The 17,767-nt window shown below is 44.5% G+C and overlaps 1 protein-coding gene across 3 annotated transcripts in view; it reads left to right on the forward strand.

Moving 5' to 3' along the window:
• LOC137437184 (cyclic AMP-dependent transcription factor ATF-7-like) overlaps window positions 1-17,767 on the forward strand; it is a 172,494-nt gene that overhangs the window by 86,853 nt on the left and 67,874 nt on the right. For all 3 annotated transcript variants that reach the window (XM_078765995.1, XM_078765997.1, XM_078765996.1), the window contains exons 6-7: window positions 7,479-7,657; window positions 16,721-16,841. In XM_078765995.1, the coding sequence (XP_078622121.1) occupies window positions 7,479-7,657; window positions 16,721-16,841 (300 nt within the window). The remainder of the gene's footprint in view (window positions 1-7,478; window positions 7,658-16,720; window positions 16,842-17,767) is intronic.

Here is a 17,767-nt window from a genome sequence, read left to right on the forward strand (position 1 = left end):
ATTTATTGGTTTCATGCTTTCGCATTCGCCGTATCTGCATTGACTTTTTGCTACTGGCCTCCCACCCGTGTGTAGCACGGGTATCTCCCGAGTTCTATATATTTCAGAAAATTAATTTAAAACACAAAACTTGAATATCTTGGTTGGATAAGTGTCCACCCCCCTTATTATAGGAATTGTAAATTAGCTCAGGTGTCACTAATCACCTTCAAAATCACACACCAAGTTAATTGGCTTCCACCTTTTTTTTTTTCTTTTTTTTTTTTTCACCTGTGTTAAATTGTAGTGATTCTGATTATTTCAGAATAAAATCAGCCGTTTCTGTAGGTTTCCTCTGCTGGGTAGTGCATTTTACAGCAAAGACTCAACCATGAGCACCTCTGACCTCTGGGATAAAGTTGTGGAAAGGCACAGATCAGGGGATGGGTATAGAATATTTCAAAAGCCTTGACTATCCCTTGGAGCACAGTCAAGACAATCATTAAGAAGTGGAAGGTGTATGGTACCACCAAGTCCCAGCCTAGATCAGGCCATCCTTCCAAACTGGATGACCAAACAAGGAGGAGACTGATCAGAGAGGACACCAAGAGGGCAATGCCAACTTTGAAAGAGCTACAGGCCTTTATGGCAAAGACTGGTCACTGTGTGCATGTCACAACAATATTCCAAGCACTCCACAAGTCTGGCCTGTATGGGAGGGTGGCAAGAAGGAAGCCATGACTCAAAAAAGCATACCTCGAGTCCTGTTTAAGGTATTCTAAAAAAAAAAAAAAAGTCCACAGATTCAGAAGCCATGTGGCAAAAAGGTTTTGTGGTCTGACGAAACCAAAATGGAAGTTTTTGGCCTAAATGCAAAACGTTACGTTTGGCAGAAACCCAACACAGCACATCGCCCAAAGAACACTATACCTAATGTGAAGCATGGTGGTGGCAGCATCATGTTATGGGGATGTTTCTCATCGGCAGGGACTGGGGCAGTTGGCAGGATTGAAGGGAAAATGGATTGAGCAAAATACAGAAAAATCCTTGTGGAAAATGCAAGAAAGCTGAAATTGGGATGGAAGTTCACCTTTCAGCTTGACAATGACCCAAAGCACACAGCCAACGCTACACTGGAGTGGCTACAACAAACAACAACATGCATTTTAAAGGCCATTTTCCCTACTAGAGCGGGGGTTAGCCTTGCGGTCCCCATGACAATCTTCTCCATTTTGCCCTATTTTCTGCATCTCTCCTTGTTAACCCCCTTGCCCGCATTTCTTCTTCCACCATCTTTAGCCAAGTCTTTCTCGGTCTTCCCCGTCCTCTACTTCCTTCTACATTCATTTCCATCACTCTTCTCAACAAGTCACTTTCATCCTTCCTCAACACATGTCCAAACCATCTCAACCTGTTCCTCTTCACAGCATCAATCACAGGCTCTATTCCAATTATCTTTCGCAATTCATCATTTGTCTTCCTCTCTCTCAACGATACTCCGCACATCCATCGAACCATTCGCATTTCCACCCTTTCCAACCTTCGTTGCTGCTCTACGTTCATTACCCATGTCTCGCTCCCATAAATCATAACACTTCTCACACATGCAGCATACACCTTTCCCTTCAGCATCAACGACACTCCCCTCATCATCAACACGCCACTCAGTTCCCAAAACTTCTTCCATGCACATATCACTCTGGCAACCGTTGCCGAGTCTGATCCACCTTCTCCATTCAGCATGTCTCCGAGGTAGCAAAATGTTTTCACATCTTCCAGCTTCACGCCGTCTCCAAGATCCAACTCAACATTTCCTCCATCTGCAGCTCCCTCTGTGCACACCTTACATTTGAATGTAGCTGCCACACTGGTTAATGACCCTCTCAGACCACTACATTTTTGATGAACCCACTCAGCGCACATTGTATATTGAATGGAGTTCACTCCGACACCCTTCCTACACACAGCACATGGCCACTTCCCAGTTCTTTCCACCTCACCACATGCTTTACCACTTGCCATCACCTTCAGACCTTTTGTCTCCATACATTCCTTCCACTTGTTCATCTTTTCCTTCAGTCCATCCATACTTTCCGCAATCAACACCAGATCATCTGCATACAACAACTCCCACGGTAAACCCTCCTTTACGTTCTGAGCCAGCACCTCCATCACAGCTACAAATAGTAGTGGACTTGGTACCGACCCCTGATGCACTCCCACCTTCACCTCAAACTCACCACTGTTCCCGTCCTTCGTCCTTACAGCTGTGCGTGCTCTTTTGTACATTGCCATCACTACTCTGATCAACCATTCCTCCACTCCTAACTTCCTCAATGCCCATGTCAATACTTTGAGGCTGAGGCTGAGGAACAAAAAGATAAACGTCCTTGAGTAACCCAGTCAGAACCCCGACCTTAATGCAATTGAAAATCCGTGGCATGACTTGAAGATTGCTGTCCATCAACGCTCCCCACGCAACTTGACTGAGCTTGAACAGGTTTGTACAGAAGAATGGGCAAATATTGCCCAATCAAGGTGTGCAAAGTTGGTAGAGACCTATCTCAACAGACTCTCAGCTGTAATTGCTGTCAAAGGTGCTTCCACCAAGCATTAACTCAGGGGGAGGGTGGGTGGGGGGGGGGGGGATTGGGCACTTATCCAACCAAGATAGTCTAGTTTTGTGTTTTAAATTAATTTTCTGAAATTTGTAGAATTTGTTTTTCACTTGGAAGTTGTTGGTTATGATGTGTAAATAAAGGTGGAAAAGTCTGATTTGATGCAATTTAATTCGAGGATATAAGGAAACAAAAGGTGAAAATTTTGAAAGAGTGTGGACTTTCTGTAAGCACTGTATAAAAGATAAATTGGTGAATGTCAATCATTAGGTTTTTGTTAAGGTGACAAATTAAAGTTAAGGTTAAGGTGACATAAGGTGACAAAAGGTGAAAATTTTGAAAGGGGGTGTAGTATTTCTATAGGGACTTTATTTTTTGGTTTCGGCTATTTACAGCAATCCAAACAGGAATTCATTTTCATATTTCTAATTCAATGTTGGACCACACACTTATCCATCAACACTCCCATGCAGATGTTCATCCACTATGAATGAATGAATGAATGATCGTTTTTAGGCCATTTTCCCCGCTAGAGCAGGGGTTAGCCTTGCAGGCCCCATGGCAATCATGGTTCCCTGTTTGAGGAAATGTTTTTATGGCCGGATGCCCTTCCTGGTGCCAACCCTTAGTCGCCTCTTACGATGTGCAGGGATACGGTGTACCTACTCTAAACCGGGGTACACACCGTGATCATTCATCCCAGCAAGCTGGTACTCAATTTGCCGACCTTGGAAGGATGACAGGCTGAGTCAACCCCCCTGGTGTTAATTTAGCGATCGACCGGGATTCGATCCTAGGATTCGAAGCCGGCACCCTAACTGCTAAGCCAACATCAGGCTTGTCCATCCACTATGATGCGTTATTACCCGAGGGTTAAAGTTGATTGCATAATTTTCATTTTTGGATAAGAAAATTGGCTCAAGGTGTGGACCGAAGATTGAAAAGAGTTGTGGAGGGATGGTTGGGGGTATAGTCGGAGCGGAATGTGGGGTTTTGCTTGTATGCTTAGCTTTAGGATTACAGGGAGGGTTGTTGATAGGATTCATTTAAATGGTCGAAGAGAACAATGCATCAGTGTTTTTGTTGGAACAGCTGAGAAAGGCAAAGACTAGTCAAGAAAGGCAAGAAAGGCACCAACTAATGACAAACCAATTACGGTTGGATGCCTCTCAAGATTTGCTTTGTTGTACTTGTCGTTCTCTTGGCAAGGCTCTGTAATCGTGGCTTGATTTTTCTACCCGGGTTTCTTATTGGTATTTATCTCATCCATTTGTTTCAATGACCTCTGTCCACTTGTTTTCTCTCCATTTCCTTATTTCTATCCATTTTTTTTGTCTCTTGTCCATTTTGTCTATGTACATTGTCTTGTCCATTTTCCAAGTTGTCCATTTTGTCACTGTCCATTTCTTTCTTACTGTTGTTCATTTTGTCTTTATTGTCCATTCTGTCTTTGTCCATTTGTTTCTCACTGTGGTCCATTTGTTTAATCTGTCCATTTCCTTATTTCTACCAATTTTTACCTGCGACGTGTTGCAGGTCTACAAGGGCGCTGCATGATTGTTGTTGCTGCTGTTGTTGGGGGTTGTTTTTTGAAATGTGCACCCATTGGTCGGACAGCTGGCGGACCCCACCCACATTTGACTTGACTCGCATCTTGACTTGACTCAATCCACAATGTCACCCAAACAAACAAAAAAATGTCCGCCATCTTGGTTTTCTTGTGGGCCGAAGACATAAGGCCTGTTGGCCTCTGCTGATTATACACTGCCCGGGTTTGTTGCGTCAGATTTTCCATTGTCTTTGGTTGGATCATGTTACTCACGATGAGGTACCCCCAAAAAATCTAATCGATGTCGAATAAAAAATATTTGTTGGCATCACATACTTTTTGAATGGCCCCTCATTGGGGTTAAACGATTCGTGACCGTGCGACGAATGAGCTTGTTCTGATATAACCGTGGTGGAGGCTGACATGGATAAGAGGTGTCTTGTTAATTTATTTAATAGTGCATTAAATGTGTTTTCCAATCGCCCCGTTGGCGGATTTTGTCGCATATTGTGACCACAGTGCGGTCATTCTTCTTTCATCTTTGTTGTCCATTGTTCATTTATTCTCTGTCCCTTTGCTTCTCACGGTTATCCCTTTGTTTGTCTGTCTCCTTTATCTGTTTAACCCTCCATCCCATTAAACAAAAATCGATTTATCTTTAATCATGTGTCTGTTTATCGCTCTTTATCAGTCTCTGCAGTGTGGGCCAGCTTTACCTGGTGCAAGATAAGCATTTCCATTCTGACTATCTGGCCTAACTTATGCTTGAAAGATGCAACCCTCGAGTTGGGGTCAAGCCGGACCAAACCAGGAGGCTAAATGCCACCTGACGTCACTTGACCCTCATGTCTTCCTCCTCATCTGACAGCATCTATAAGGGTGATGATTGTGCTGCCTAAGGAAAATAAAAATGTGGGAGCAGCACTTCTTGGAAGAAAGGATAGACAATTATGCTGTATTTAACATTGTTGTTGGACAATGGCTGGTGCGTTCGGACACAAGATGGTGGGATTTTCCGATATTTGACGCAGGCCTTGGATACTACTGTTTGCAATGTCGGATGGCTGTGGATTGTGAAAGCAGACTTGTAATCTCAGCAGTTTGTTTACATTTGCAGGAATAATGTGGGGTCTGTAAATAAATGAAGTGAGCAAACGACGTTCAAACCGTACTCTGTTGTTGTCGGGCAGTGCGATTTGCTAACTTCAAATAATCCAGTCTGCCGTTACAAAACTTACAGATCACATATAACTGGCCGTGCTTTTACGTGCGGATATAAAATGTACCTACGAGTACAAGGTGAGTGAATGCTTGGTTCGGTTTGATGCCCTTTACGGTGCTGATTGGTACGGTCTCGGCACGGAGTTGTAAAGGCACAGGTATTCAAACGTGTTAATGAAGCAGTTTACAATCTTAGCGAATTTTATCAACTGAAAGGTGATAGGAGTAAGTGGACCGCTATGGGAAATGAGGTGCAGTTGAAATTTCTAACATTAACCCTTCGTTGGAAGGAAATGCAAGGAACAATGATTGAATTCTGAGCCACACCTAATTTCCCACAGCGGTTAACATGTCGTTATCGGCCTTCGGTTAACAAAATCATTTGTTTGTTATTCACCGAGGCAGACGCACTATGGCATTTACAGAGACGACTAGCAACCCATTGTGGTTCCATTTTGAGTTCTGCATACCTGACATGAGGATAGAGACATGTGTGGTTGAGATGTTCACACTTAAAATGACAAGCTGCAGAAAGCTTAACATCTTTAAAAAAAAAAGAAATAAAAAAGTTTCTTTATTCACAGGCCAGAAATGGGGACAAATGTGGGTTTGTCTGAGTCTTTATCGCGAAAGGACGGTGGGTGTCTACAGAGAGAAACATTGCGTGAAATGATGTGCAAATGAGATGGTTGCTGTTTGAACAAGAATGGCGAGAAGTGGAAAATTGCTCACAGTCAAACAGGTATACAGTAATGAATAAAAACACCGTGAACACAGAAATGGGAATTAATTAATTAATACAGTTGTTACCTGTCACATACATTCAGGAGCCAGGTGCAGTAACCGAGCGAACAAGGAAACCTACTCCAAGAGCCACCCTCTCGTGAGGGTCCTATTGTAAATCTTGGACAAGTCACTTATTTAAATTGGCCTAAGCTAGCTGCCGACATCCTCCGTCGTGCAAGCTCTTTTCTTGGCAAATCTAACATTATGGAATGTGCAAAAATATTTCCATTTAAACCAGACTCGGTATGTAATAGTTAGAGCTTGTGCTCTGAGTCTGGGAGGTCAGAGGTTCAAATCCCGGCTGAGTCGTACCAAAGACTTAAAAAATGGTACGTGCTGCTTCATTGCTTGATGCTCAACATTTAAAAGGAGAGAGAGAACAGATAGTCACCATAGGTTGGCATCCATAGGGAGGAAGGCATTCCGCAAAGTAGCACCATTGTGACGTCGCTGCTATTCGGAGTGCCACGAGGAAATGACGACACTTTCCTCAACCTCTGTGGCTGTTTCGCTCATCTGTGTGTGTGTGTGTGTGTGTGTTTTAGGTGTGTGTCTGTGTTTTAGGTGTGCGGGGTGTGTGAGTGGCTACTCCATTACAAGCCTTAGACCTTTAAATCCAAAAAGCAATTAATGTCTCATTTTTATTTATTTATTTCTTTTCCAAAAATGCAAAGCGCCATGAAAGATGGACGAGATGTATTGGTCGGAATTTTTTACTCTGGGAGGGAGAGAAGTCAGACTGAAGAGAGTCCATTTCTCAAAAATCGGGGTTCAATCCACCATCTTGGTTTCCAGATGCTGTTTGCAATACCAGCTGATCAGGCGGCACCAACGCTTCTCGTAAAAACCTGCTGCATACCAACCTGCTTTGCAACAACCAAGAGGGCTCCCTCATGGCCTTTTGATCTGTCACGAACCGAAGAGGTGGAGGTCACGGATTCAGAGAGTAATTATTGGTGATGCCCGGTCAGCTGGTGGGGGCTGGACACCTAGACAGCAGGCCGAATGGCCATTTTTATCCCATCGATCAACGAGGACGTAACAAAGCCGCAATTTGACGTTCCATTTTAAAGCCACTCATATGTACGTGTATTGTGTACGTGTCCGGTTCGTTTGGCTGTGCCCGTCTTGCGATGACCCCCACTGCCCATCTACGCAATATCCATTGTCCATTGTTGGTTGGCATTGCAAATGGTTGTCTGAAAGGGTGCCGAAAACGACGATTATTTGTGAAACGTTCCTCGATAACTGATTGTTTTGTGCATTGTAGAACTCCGTTTGCTTTGTTACCTCATACATTTACCCTTGCATTTGTTACCCCTCAGGACCCTGCCTCTGCAGCATTACCGCATTCGAGGCCGGCCACCTTGCCCTTGCCTCGGCCAGGGACTCTCCCACTGTACTTGTCAGGCTATAGTCCTGGTGTGGTTGTTCAACAAGCTTTTCCTTCACCTTCCTCTCCGTCGGTCATCACACAAGCGCCGTCATCCAATCGGCATCTCACGTGAGTTTTTGAGGATGGAGATGTTTTGGTGGTCTTTTTGATCGAGACCCAATCACTGAGATACTTGCATAAGTTTTCTTCCATCTTGTATTTGAAATTCAATCTAGAATTTTGTCTTTTGGGACAAAACCACTCGACCGAGGACTTGAAAGACTATTTGTAATTTGGACTTTTACTGTGTGACACTTTAAAAAAAAAAAAATACAGAGTCGAGACTCATGGAGGAGTGAGAACACAGAACTCACCAGGACATAAAATAATGGAAAGAGGGGCAGGGTGAGGGAGTTCGGGGGAGGAAGGTCTACACAGCAACACTGGGATGGAGGGACAACGTACAGTGAGACTTGGATCTTGGATGAAGACAAGACATGCAGGAGGAATGAGAGCAAGTGGAGGGGAAGGAAACACAAGGGTAAACTTTGGTATATAGACATAAACTCTCAATCATAGAAGCGGAAGAGAAAACTGAGAAGCAGGGGTTCAACAACAACAACCAACAACAACAACATAAAAAACAAGAGGAGGGAGTGGGAGAAGTTATGGTGGTGGAGAGAGCCTGATAACATGGAAACCTGGCAAGAGTTGGGCTTCAGAAGTGTTAATTATGGTCGATAAGATCATTGGTGTGGATTGGGGATTATCTGTATGGATGAAAAAAACCACCGTTTAGAGGCCATTTTTCCCCGCAAGGCGGGGGTTGGCCTTTTTTCGGGGACCGTGGTTGTTGTTGTTTTTTGGTCCCCTTTTTGAAGCAATGTTTTACGGCCGGATGCCCTTCCTGCCGCCGACCTGTTTGTCGCCTTTTTACGACACACAGGGAATTACCAGTGAACTGGTACTCAATTAGCCGACCTCGGAAGGATGACAGGCTGAGTCAACCCCCCTGGTGTTAATTCAGTGATCGACCGGGATTCGAACCCAGGATCCTAGGATCCTAAGCTGGCACCCTAGCCGCTAGCCCAACACCAGGATTATCTGTATGGATGGAAAGATGGAAAGGGCTGAGGGTGCTAGATCAGAAACGAGGTGGTGGAATACAGTGACACGACCATCCTGTTTGCGCTGTGACATTAATTGGCTCAGATACTCGGCTTCATCGTGGGAGATACCAATGGTTTTGAAGGCCTCCTTTTCCACGGTGTCAAGCTGAGTAAAGTGTGAGACGGGGAGTCAGCCCAAATGGGAGAGCAGTACTACATCGAGCTGTGGATGAAGGCCTTGTAAGTAGATAAAAGTTTAGATTTGCCAATAAAAGATCTTGCACGATGGAGGATGCCCAGTCGGCAGCTAGCTTAGGCCAATTTATATATATGATTTGCCCAAGAAAGATCACTCTGATGCCTATTTTTTTTCAGTGGAGGGGGAAGTGCTGTCATTATTCTTGGGTGGGGGTATTTACAGTGGGGTCCCTCACGAGAGGGTGTCTCTTGGGGTAGGTTTCCTTGCTCTTTCGGTGACTGCACCTGGCTCCTAAATGTATGTGACAGGCAACCATTGTATTAATTAATTAATTCCCCATTTCTGGGTTTATGGTGTTTTTATTGGGTGGTTTAACAAGTGGTGTGGGGAGGTGGTGAGCCCCAAAAGTCTCAGTGACTGCATTTCTTCAAGAGGTTTGTTAAGGAAGTAGATGGGAGGGTTCACCAAACAGTCCTTTCGGAGAGATAGAGCGAGAGTATGAGGCCCTAAACGGCAACTCGTTGATTCCTCTAGGTATTTTCGTTTTCAGTGAGATCTCAATATTCCATTAACATTAACATATTGAATCATCAAAGTGCTGAACTGCCTTGCTATCGTAACAAACGACACGCATGTGCATGTGCTCCGAATGTGGTGTGGAATTTTTCACACTCCGACAGTGGTGACCCTGTAGCTTGTGATCTTAAAATAAATAAGAGCAATGCCCATATTCTTCATCATCATCATCGTGGCTTTTCCTGAGCACTTTTCTGGGACGTTCCCTGTGGTGTCTGTGTGTCTGTGTCTGTCTCTAGGCACTGCTGTTTTTATATAGAAAAATTTATTTTTAGTTGTGCTGGTGTTGGATCTGCATCACTCCCAACCAGTTCTAACAGTGAGGCCTAAGGTGTTTGTTCATACCTCTTTATCCTTTAACATGTTTCTCCTCGTAACCTATTTTGTTCTTTATTTGCGGCGGTAAAATAATGAGGTATTGGTTGGTAGTTAGATTGTTGAATGTTTCTAATGTTTAGCTCATCTTAGTTGCTCATTGTTAGCATTTGCAGAACAAGCTTTTACCATTTGGCCTCTTCGGACTTGTATCTTCTCTGCTATACATTGCTTCCATTTATACCTGCTGCATGCAAATGAAGTTGATCAATGATCATGTGACTGGAGGGTTTTCAAATGTGGTTTGTAGGAGACGCAGCAGCAGCAACCTCACACAGCCTGCCAGAGTTCATTTTGTAAATTCATTCATTCATTCATTCTATTCGGTTTATTATAAATAATTAAACATTGGACAAGGCAGTTCGAAGACTGAAATTTGTCAAGTTTACAATAATAAAAGTTTTACACAAAACTTACAAATGTATATTGAAATAATAATAAAAATATTAAAATTACATTAATCAAAATATCAAAATAAGTATAAGCAATAAACAAACATACATAATCAAACAACAATAAAAAATATAACAAATTCTACCAACAAAATAACAACAAAACAACAACAACATGCATTTTGAAGGCCATTTTCCCTGCTAGAGCGGGGGTTAGCCTTGCGGTCCCCATGACAATGTTCTCCATTTTGCCCTATTTTCTGCATCTCCCCTTGTTAACCCCCTTGCCCGCATTTCTTCTTCGACCATCTTTAGCCAAGTCTTTCTCGGTCTTCCCCGTCCTCTACTTCCTTCTACATTCATTTCCATCACTCTTTTCAACCAGTCACTTTCATCCTTCCTCAACACATGACCAAACCATCTCAACCTGTTTCTCTTCACAGCATCCATCACAGGCTCTATTCCAATCATCTTTCGCAATTCATCATTTGTCTTCCTCTCTCTTGACGATACTCCACACATCCACCGAACCATTAAAGTGATAATAATGTCCCCTATTTGCCAATGAAGTTAAAACAATAACACGTAAACTGATACGACTTCAATTGATCGTTGATTGTATTATAAAACCTAAAATCTGAAACATGGGGTCAACCGAGCCCTCTGTCTATTAATTACATAATACTAGCCACAGTACCCGCCCTATGGGCGGGGCTTCTATTGGGAAGCCCAAATGAAAAGGTAAAATATCAGAAATTGAAGGCTTTTTTATTTTAAACGATTCATATAAACATCCGTTAAATCATATCACACGCAAATCATCAAAATCTAAAGAGTACATGGCTAAACAGTACATGGACAATCACGTACCACGTACGTCTCGCGCCTCGCCTCTCGCTTGCTCTCATGTTGTCCCGATAATGAATGATCCTTCCGCAGGTTCACCTACGGAAACCTTGTTACGAATTTTACTTCCTCTAGTCTAGACTTAGGAGTCCCTGGTGTTGGGCTAGCGGCTAGGGTGCCGGCTTAGGATCCTAGGATCCTGGGTTCGAATCCCGGTCAATCGCTGAATTAACGCCAGGGGGGTTGACTCAGCCTGTCATCCTTCCGAGGTCGGCTAATTGAGTACCAGTTCACTGGTAATTCCCTGCTTGTCGTTAAAGGCGGCAAAAAGGGTTGGCGTCAGGAAGGGCATCTGGCCGTAAAACATTGCTTCAAAAAGGGGACCGAAAAACAACAACAACCACGGTTCCCGAAAAAGGCCAACCCCCGCTTGCGGGGAAAAATGGCCTCTAAAGGTGTTTTTTTTTTTTTTTTAGTCTAGACAGTCAAGTTCGCTCATCTTTTCGGTGCACCGGCACGAGCCGAGAACGGCCCGTGCAGGGGCTGATCCGAGGATCTCATCAAACCGTCCGATCGGTAGTAGCGACGGGCGGTGTGTACAAAGGGCATGGACTTAATCAACGCGAGCTGATGACTCGCGCTTACTGGGAATTCCTCGTTCATGGGACACTGTCTCAAGCCCCAGTCCCCATCACGGATGGGGCTCAGCGGTTTACCCGAGCCTGACGGCGAAGGGCAAGGTACACACTGGCCCGTCCAGTGTAGCGCGCATGCGGCCCCGGACATCGAAGGGCATTAAAAGTTCATTAAACATTAAACGTTCATTAAAGGATTACGAAACGAAAAACATTACGAAATTACGTTCACACCGTCACGTCAAACACTACCGTGAACACATACATCGTCACAATGAGAACATCGTCACAATGAACGTTATGCGAACGCGAATGTTATGCGTGAGTCCAAACCTGAGAATGCTGGAGACAAAAGCTGAAATTGGGAAAACTAAATAGCCTATTTTACTCCTGGAGATCCCAGGATTATCCACCCAAAATATCGTTGAGATCGGTTCAGCAGTTTTTGCGGTACCTTCGGACAGACAGACAGACGGACATTTGGTGAATTATAGTAAGATCGTCACAATGAGAACATCGTCACAATGAACGTTATGCGAACGCGAATGTTATGCGGGAGTCCAAACCTGAGAATGCTGGAGATCAAATCTGAAATTGGGAAAACTAAATAGCCTATTTTACTCCCAGGGGTCCCAGGATTACCCACCCAAAATATCTTTGCGATCGGTTCAGCAGTTTTTACTGTACCTTCGAACAGACAGACGGACATTTGGTGAATTATAGTAAGATTGCACTATGACTTGGTCTATTAATTACATAATATTGGAATGTGTGTACGTCTATTAATAACATACTATTGAATGTGAGAGGCTGACGAGATGGCCTGGAGGTTTGGCATCGGGCTTGGGTTTGAATCCTGACCCATCTACGAACTGTTATCCCAGGGTTTCATATGCATGGTAATTCATCAATATGTCTACCGTCCTTCGGGTGGATGTTAAATGAGCGTCCCATCTGCTGACATTGGTTGTTGGATGTCAAAATCCCTTGGTCTCCTTCATGAAGAGTAGGTGGGCTACTGCTAACACCCTGAACAAATTCCTGCCTTAACTACTGTGAGAGCATGACCCCTGGCCAAGAAATTGCTTTGGTACAACCAACGCTCTGGAACGAACCTGTTGTCAATGCCTGACGTTCGACTGAAGGTGGCACAGGAATGCGGAATATATTAGTTCATCTTTGGCCATTTGCCTTTTTTTTTTTTTTACCCTAGTCATTCACGAACCAGCTGTCCATGTCTGAAGGCAAAAAAAATTTTAAGTACTTGTATTCTTTGCTTAACTACTAATTGATATCCCCAAGTAGGTCATCCTATCCTCTCGACTAAAGTATCAAACAAGCCCGCATCCGCATTTCATCCGCAACTCAATGGAATAATGCTCTCCCCTCTGGGCTGGTGCTCCTGTCTCACACCTAGCTCGGCTTCAGCGTTTGAAACCAAAGCTTTCAGAATCATTGGAATCTCCCGCGATGAAGCTGATTCTGAGGGCCTTTCTCTCTCTCACCGCAGGCAGGTAGGTGGTCTTTCTGTCTTCTACCGACTCCTCTCCGGCCTTGCTCCCCCTGCTCTGTCTGTGCTCTGTCCCCCAAATATTCCTGCAGAACACACAAGATCTGCCAGCAACCTTCTTCTGGTGAAACTGCCAAAATCAAGACTCTCTGCTCACCTTCACGGTTTCATTCCTCTTTTTTTTCCCGCCTCTGGAACAAACTCTCACACTCTCTTCAATCCCTCTCCTCCCTCTAGGTATTTAAAACAGCTGTTCACCACCTTCTCTTATCTTCCCCCATCCAAAACATTGATCTTTTCTACCCCCGTTAAAACACCCCAAATCCACCTCTTTAAATCCCCAACTTCTTTCCTGAAATTCCTAGAAGTGTTAATTTGCTTTATTTCGTGTACCCCTCCCCCAGCCCTCCCCCTTCCACAGATCTACCAACGTCCCTGTTCTCTTCAGTTGTGCTTGTGTACTTCCCTCTCTTCCCCTCTTGTCTCCTGCTCCCTTCATTGCATGTTTTATTTGTCTGTACATCTTTTCATGTTCAATGTGTTGGCTCTTACACTAGCCTCGATTCTGTATTTAAAAAAATAATAAAAGCCCGGCTATGCTGTTGTTAGACTACTAGTCTTATTTTACAGCTGGTGCCGGTCTCATCTACATTGAAGACCTGCAATGGGCCGGTAGCCCTTCTCATTGATCAGCTGCACGAGTTGAGCAGGGAACGTTTTGGCCACATCATGGTCCGCGGAGGCATGCTCGCCCGCCACGTTGTGGAGACCATACCTTTCGTTGAATCGGTGAAACCATCTCCTGCTCGTTGCACATGAACTGAGGCTGCTCATACCGCATCACTCAGTGCATCACTCGTGTTCGTGCTACCCTCGCCAGCCAGATGCGTGTAAATAAGCCTCGCATTTGGGCGAATGAGAGGTCCCCCCAAAGGCATGTTCTTCTGCACGTTGTCTTCTATCCATATGCTGAGAGCCTTCTCCATCCTTTCTATGTGGATGCCTGGGGTGACCACCTTGGTGCTCAGTACAGCGCTCGCTGCAACACTTACTCGGATTGTCTTCTCATTTTTCCATATGTAGCGAATGGTGGATACGTTCACGCCGTAATGCCTGCCCACGAGGCCGCACTCTCTCCTTCCGAAAGCCGGTCCAGCATCTCCACTTTCTGGCTCGGGCTCACCACCTTCTTCTGCCTCTTGGCAGTTGACGCATCTCCGGCACTGGTCTTGCACTTGGAAGCCATGATTGAATGATGAGCAGAGTGAGAGGCAAAACCACAGGTCGAAGCAATGGGACGAGAAGAATGATTGAGATCCAGGACATGGTGGACATAAGTAGGCTGCAGGAGGGTTGAGTAGTCTGCCCATTGTTTGTGGAGGATGTTAGTGGGTGATGCCTTATTCAGCAGCTGGTAATAGATGCGGTGAAGCATTTTCATTGTGTACAGTAAGTTGCGTGGAATGATTTTTTTACGCAGCTGCTGGGACATGTTGCAAAGCTATGTTTATAGTGTGAGTAGTGGGACATGCCACACAGCTTGCTTATAGCCGGCTACAATTATTTTTTTTATGCGGCCGCGGAAAGCTGTGCAAATGCGAAGCACAGGGCCATGAATGTAGAAGCATGTCATGCTCGCGGCTCGTGGAAGATTTGCATTTGCGTACGTCCAGCTGCTTTGTGCGTGGCTGGTGGAAGATACGTTTTAGAACTGTTATGATCGTGGCTCATGGGAAAAAAAAATTGTCTGCGAAAAACCACAAACACACCGGATACAGGGTTGCGAATGTAGAAGCAGATCACATTTTATCAACTGCGAATACACGGGGTTCGCGAATGTTGGGATCCGACTATATTTACATATTGGTTATTTAGTTAGTTGAATTGTTAGTTAATTAATTATTTAATGGTCAGCAATTGATTAATGACCTTCAGATTTTCGGTTTTATTATCGAGACACAGGACATACTTTTTCAGCAAATGGTACTCAATCAATACTCAAACTCAATGTAAACTGCCCGTGAACAATATTTTGTACAAGAAAATTTGCGCTCATCTCCATCTCTAGACGTTGAATTCCATTGAAGCACCTGAAAATAGATTGACCACTTCATCCAAAGACGTCACAATTCATTAAAGATGACAACATTTGGAAAAAAAGTTGTTGAAAGGTTTACCTGTTTATGATTGGAGCAAGTGATTTAATTGAATGAATTTTAATTGCAGTATTGATTATTTTTCGTTGATATGAAACCGGTTTGTACCGGTTTCCCAGTGTGTACCCCGGTTTAGAATAGGTACACCGTATCCCTGCGCATCGTAAGAGGCGACTAAGGGTTGGCGTCAGGACGGGCATCCGGCCATAAAAACATTGCCTCAAACAGGGAACCATGATTGTCATGGGGCCCGCAAGGCTAACCCCCGCTCTAGCGGGGAAAATGGCCTTAAAACGATCATTCATTCATTCATTCATTCATTCAATATGACCAACGGTTGACTATTCACTCGACCCTGCTTGGTTGGTCGAGCTATCTTGACTGTTGGTGAGGATTTTATAGTGTCGTTCATGTTCTTTCTGAATTTCCTTGGGGTAGGAAAATATTCCAGACTGTGAAAGAATGGTTGGAGTGTCCACTTTGAATCTGGGAGCTCGGTTGTTTGATTCTGATCCTAGCCATGTCGTATCAAAGACTTACCGACACCATAGATTAGCATCCATGGAGAGGAGCTCCCGCTGACTGGCGAATAAGTGACGACGTATGGAAGCCAGTGGTATTCAGAGTGCCCGGGAAGTTGTATCCCCCACGCTCTGCAGCTGTGTTTGGCTATTTAAAGTCAAGTCCGGTGTTCTCATGTACTGTATTTGTCTACCCGTCTGTGCGTGATTTGTTTAACGACTCCTCCATGAGCTGTAGGCCCTGTTTGAAAAAGAAGAAAATGAGGTTAAAGGTTGCACCCTCTGCCCAAATTCTCACCATTTGTTTGCTTAATCTGACATTGCCAACTTGTAGATGTCGATGTGAATTTGCAATAAATTTCTTTGCAATGCATTCTCAAAATAGCGATCACATGTACGTTGCACATGCAAAGGGTTGATGGTGGGATTGAATCGAATGTGAAACATTTGAGAAACGAAAGGAGAATCGTAGGGAAGAAACTGAGGAGATTGGGAGCATATTATGAGTGAAGGGAGGGAAGGTACGGCGTGAGTGGTGCAAAAGTCGGTGAGTGGGTGGAAGGCTGACTTCTTTGCAAAATTTATTGTACATCATCTGGAGTATCCCACCCCCACCCCACCTCCTCCCTCCCCAAATGCTTGTAATGTCATTGACAGAAAACCTTTGGCAAATATATGTACATCATGCTGAAAGAGCCTGGTTGTACCCATGATATTTTCCAACGTAGCACATGAAGAGCATGCGCGCATTCGTCAGTCTCTTAGCATCTGATGCTTTAAAGCATGTGTACGAAATCTGGATTAAAAACACACCTGACTGATTTATGTCAATGGTTTACCTTCTTCATTTTGTTTCTGATGTGCCCTAAACAGGCCTCTTCCTGGACATGTACCGCTGTTGTTTCATTTGCCAAATGGGCAAACGATGCCTCTGGGTACCGTGACCAGCCCCACCATGCCTATCCCAACAGCGTTGTCACTGCCTCTCAGCACAGTGAGTCTCGTACGAGCTCGTGGCATTTGCATCGGCCCACGTTGTGGCCTATCTTGACAGCATGAGAGCACTCTGCATTGTGGTCTTGTCTAATTGGTGTTTCCACACTCACTGGCTGACAGATCTGGCCTGCTTTCCACACTTTTGACTCTTTTCCTTCACTCATGCTTTTTTGTTTCTCACTGATAGACTCCACCTCCGACATTGCTATTTTATGAACTAGCAACGGTACCTGCCCCACGGGCGGGCTTCAATTGTGAGGCCCAAATGAAAAGGCAAAATATCAGAAATTGAAGGCTTTTTTATTTTAAACGATTCATATAAACATCCATTAAATCATATCTTACGTATTCCTCCCCGCCCTCCTGGTCGCGGTATACCTCCGAACACCGGGAGGGGCCACGGCAGAAAAATATATTATTCCGTGTCAAAATCAATAAGGAAACCACACCAATGGTTATGAACAAACCAATAATATATTATAAATCACACAGGAATAACATTACCACAAATGACAATTAATAGTGCACTCTCTATTCCATCAGCTGGCATGCATAAGGTAACTCACAGTGTTCCAAGTGAGTGGAAAGAACCTTCCCCAATGTCTCTATATTCCCGTCTTCGAGCTCAGAGTTGGTCCCCTCCAGTGATCAACGGAACAATGTCGACTCTAAACCAGAATCTCGTTCCGAGGGCAGGCACAGACACGCCGCCCAAAACGGCACCAAGGCGCACGCGGCCCAAAGCGGAGAAAAGGGTCACGTGGTTAAAGTGGCACAAAGGCGCACTCACGGCGACTGGGAAATCCAAAGGCCCCCTCCAGGTACGAACTTTCACTGTTCACGGTCGGCGAGCCGCAAAGTAATCGTCAGAAGCCTCGGTGCACACACACACCACAGATACGTCTGAACGCGGTGGAAACGGTT

This window comes from Myxine glutinosa, chromosome 12, assembly GCF_964187855.1.
Source record: "Myxine glutinosa chromosome 12, kmMyxGlut1.1, whole genome shotgun sequence".
Classification (NCBI taxonomy): domain Eukaryota; kingdom Metazoa; phylum Chordata; class Myxini; order Myxiniformes; family Myxinidae; genus Myxine; species Myxine glutinosa.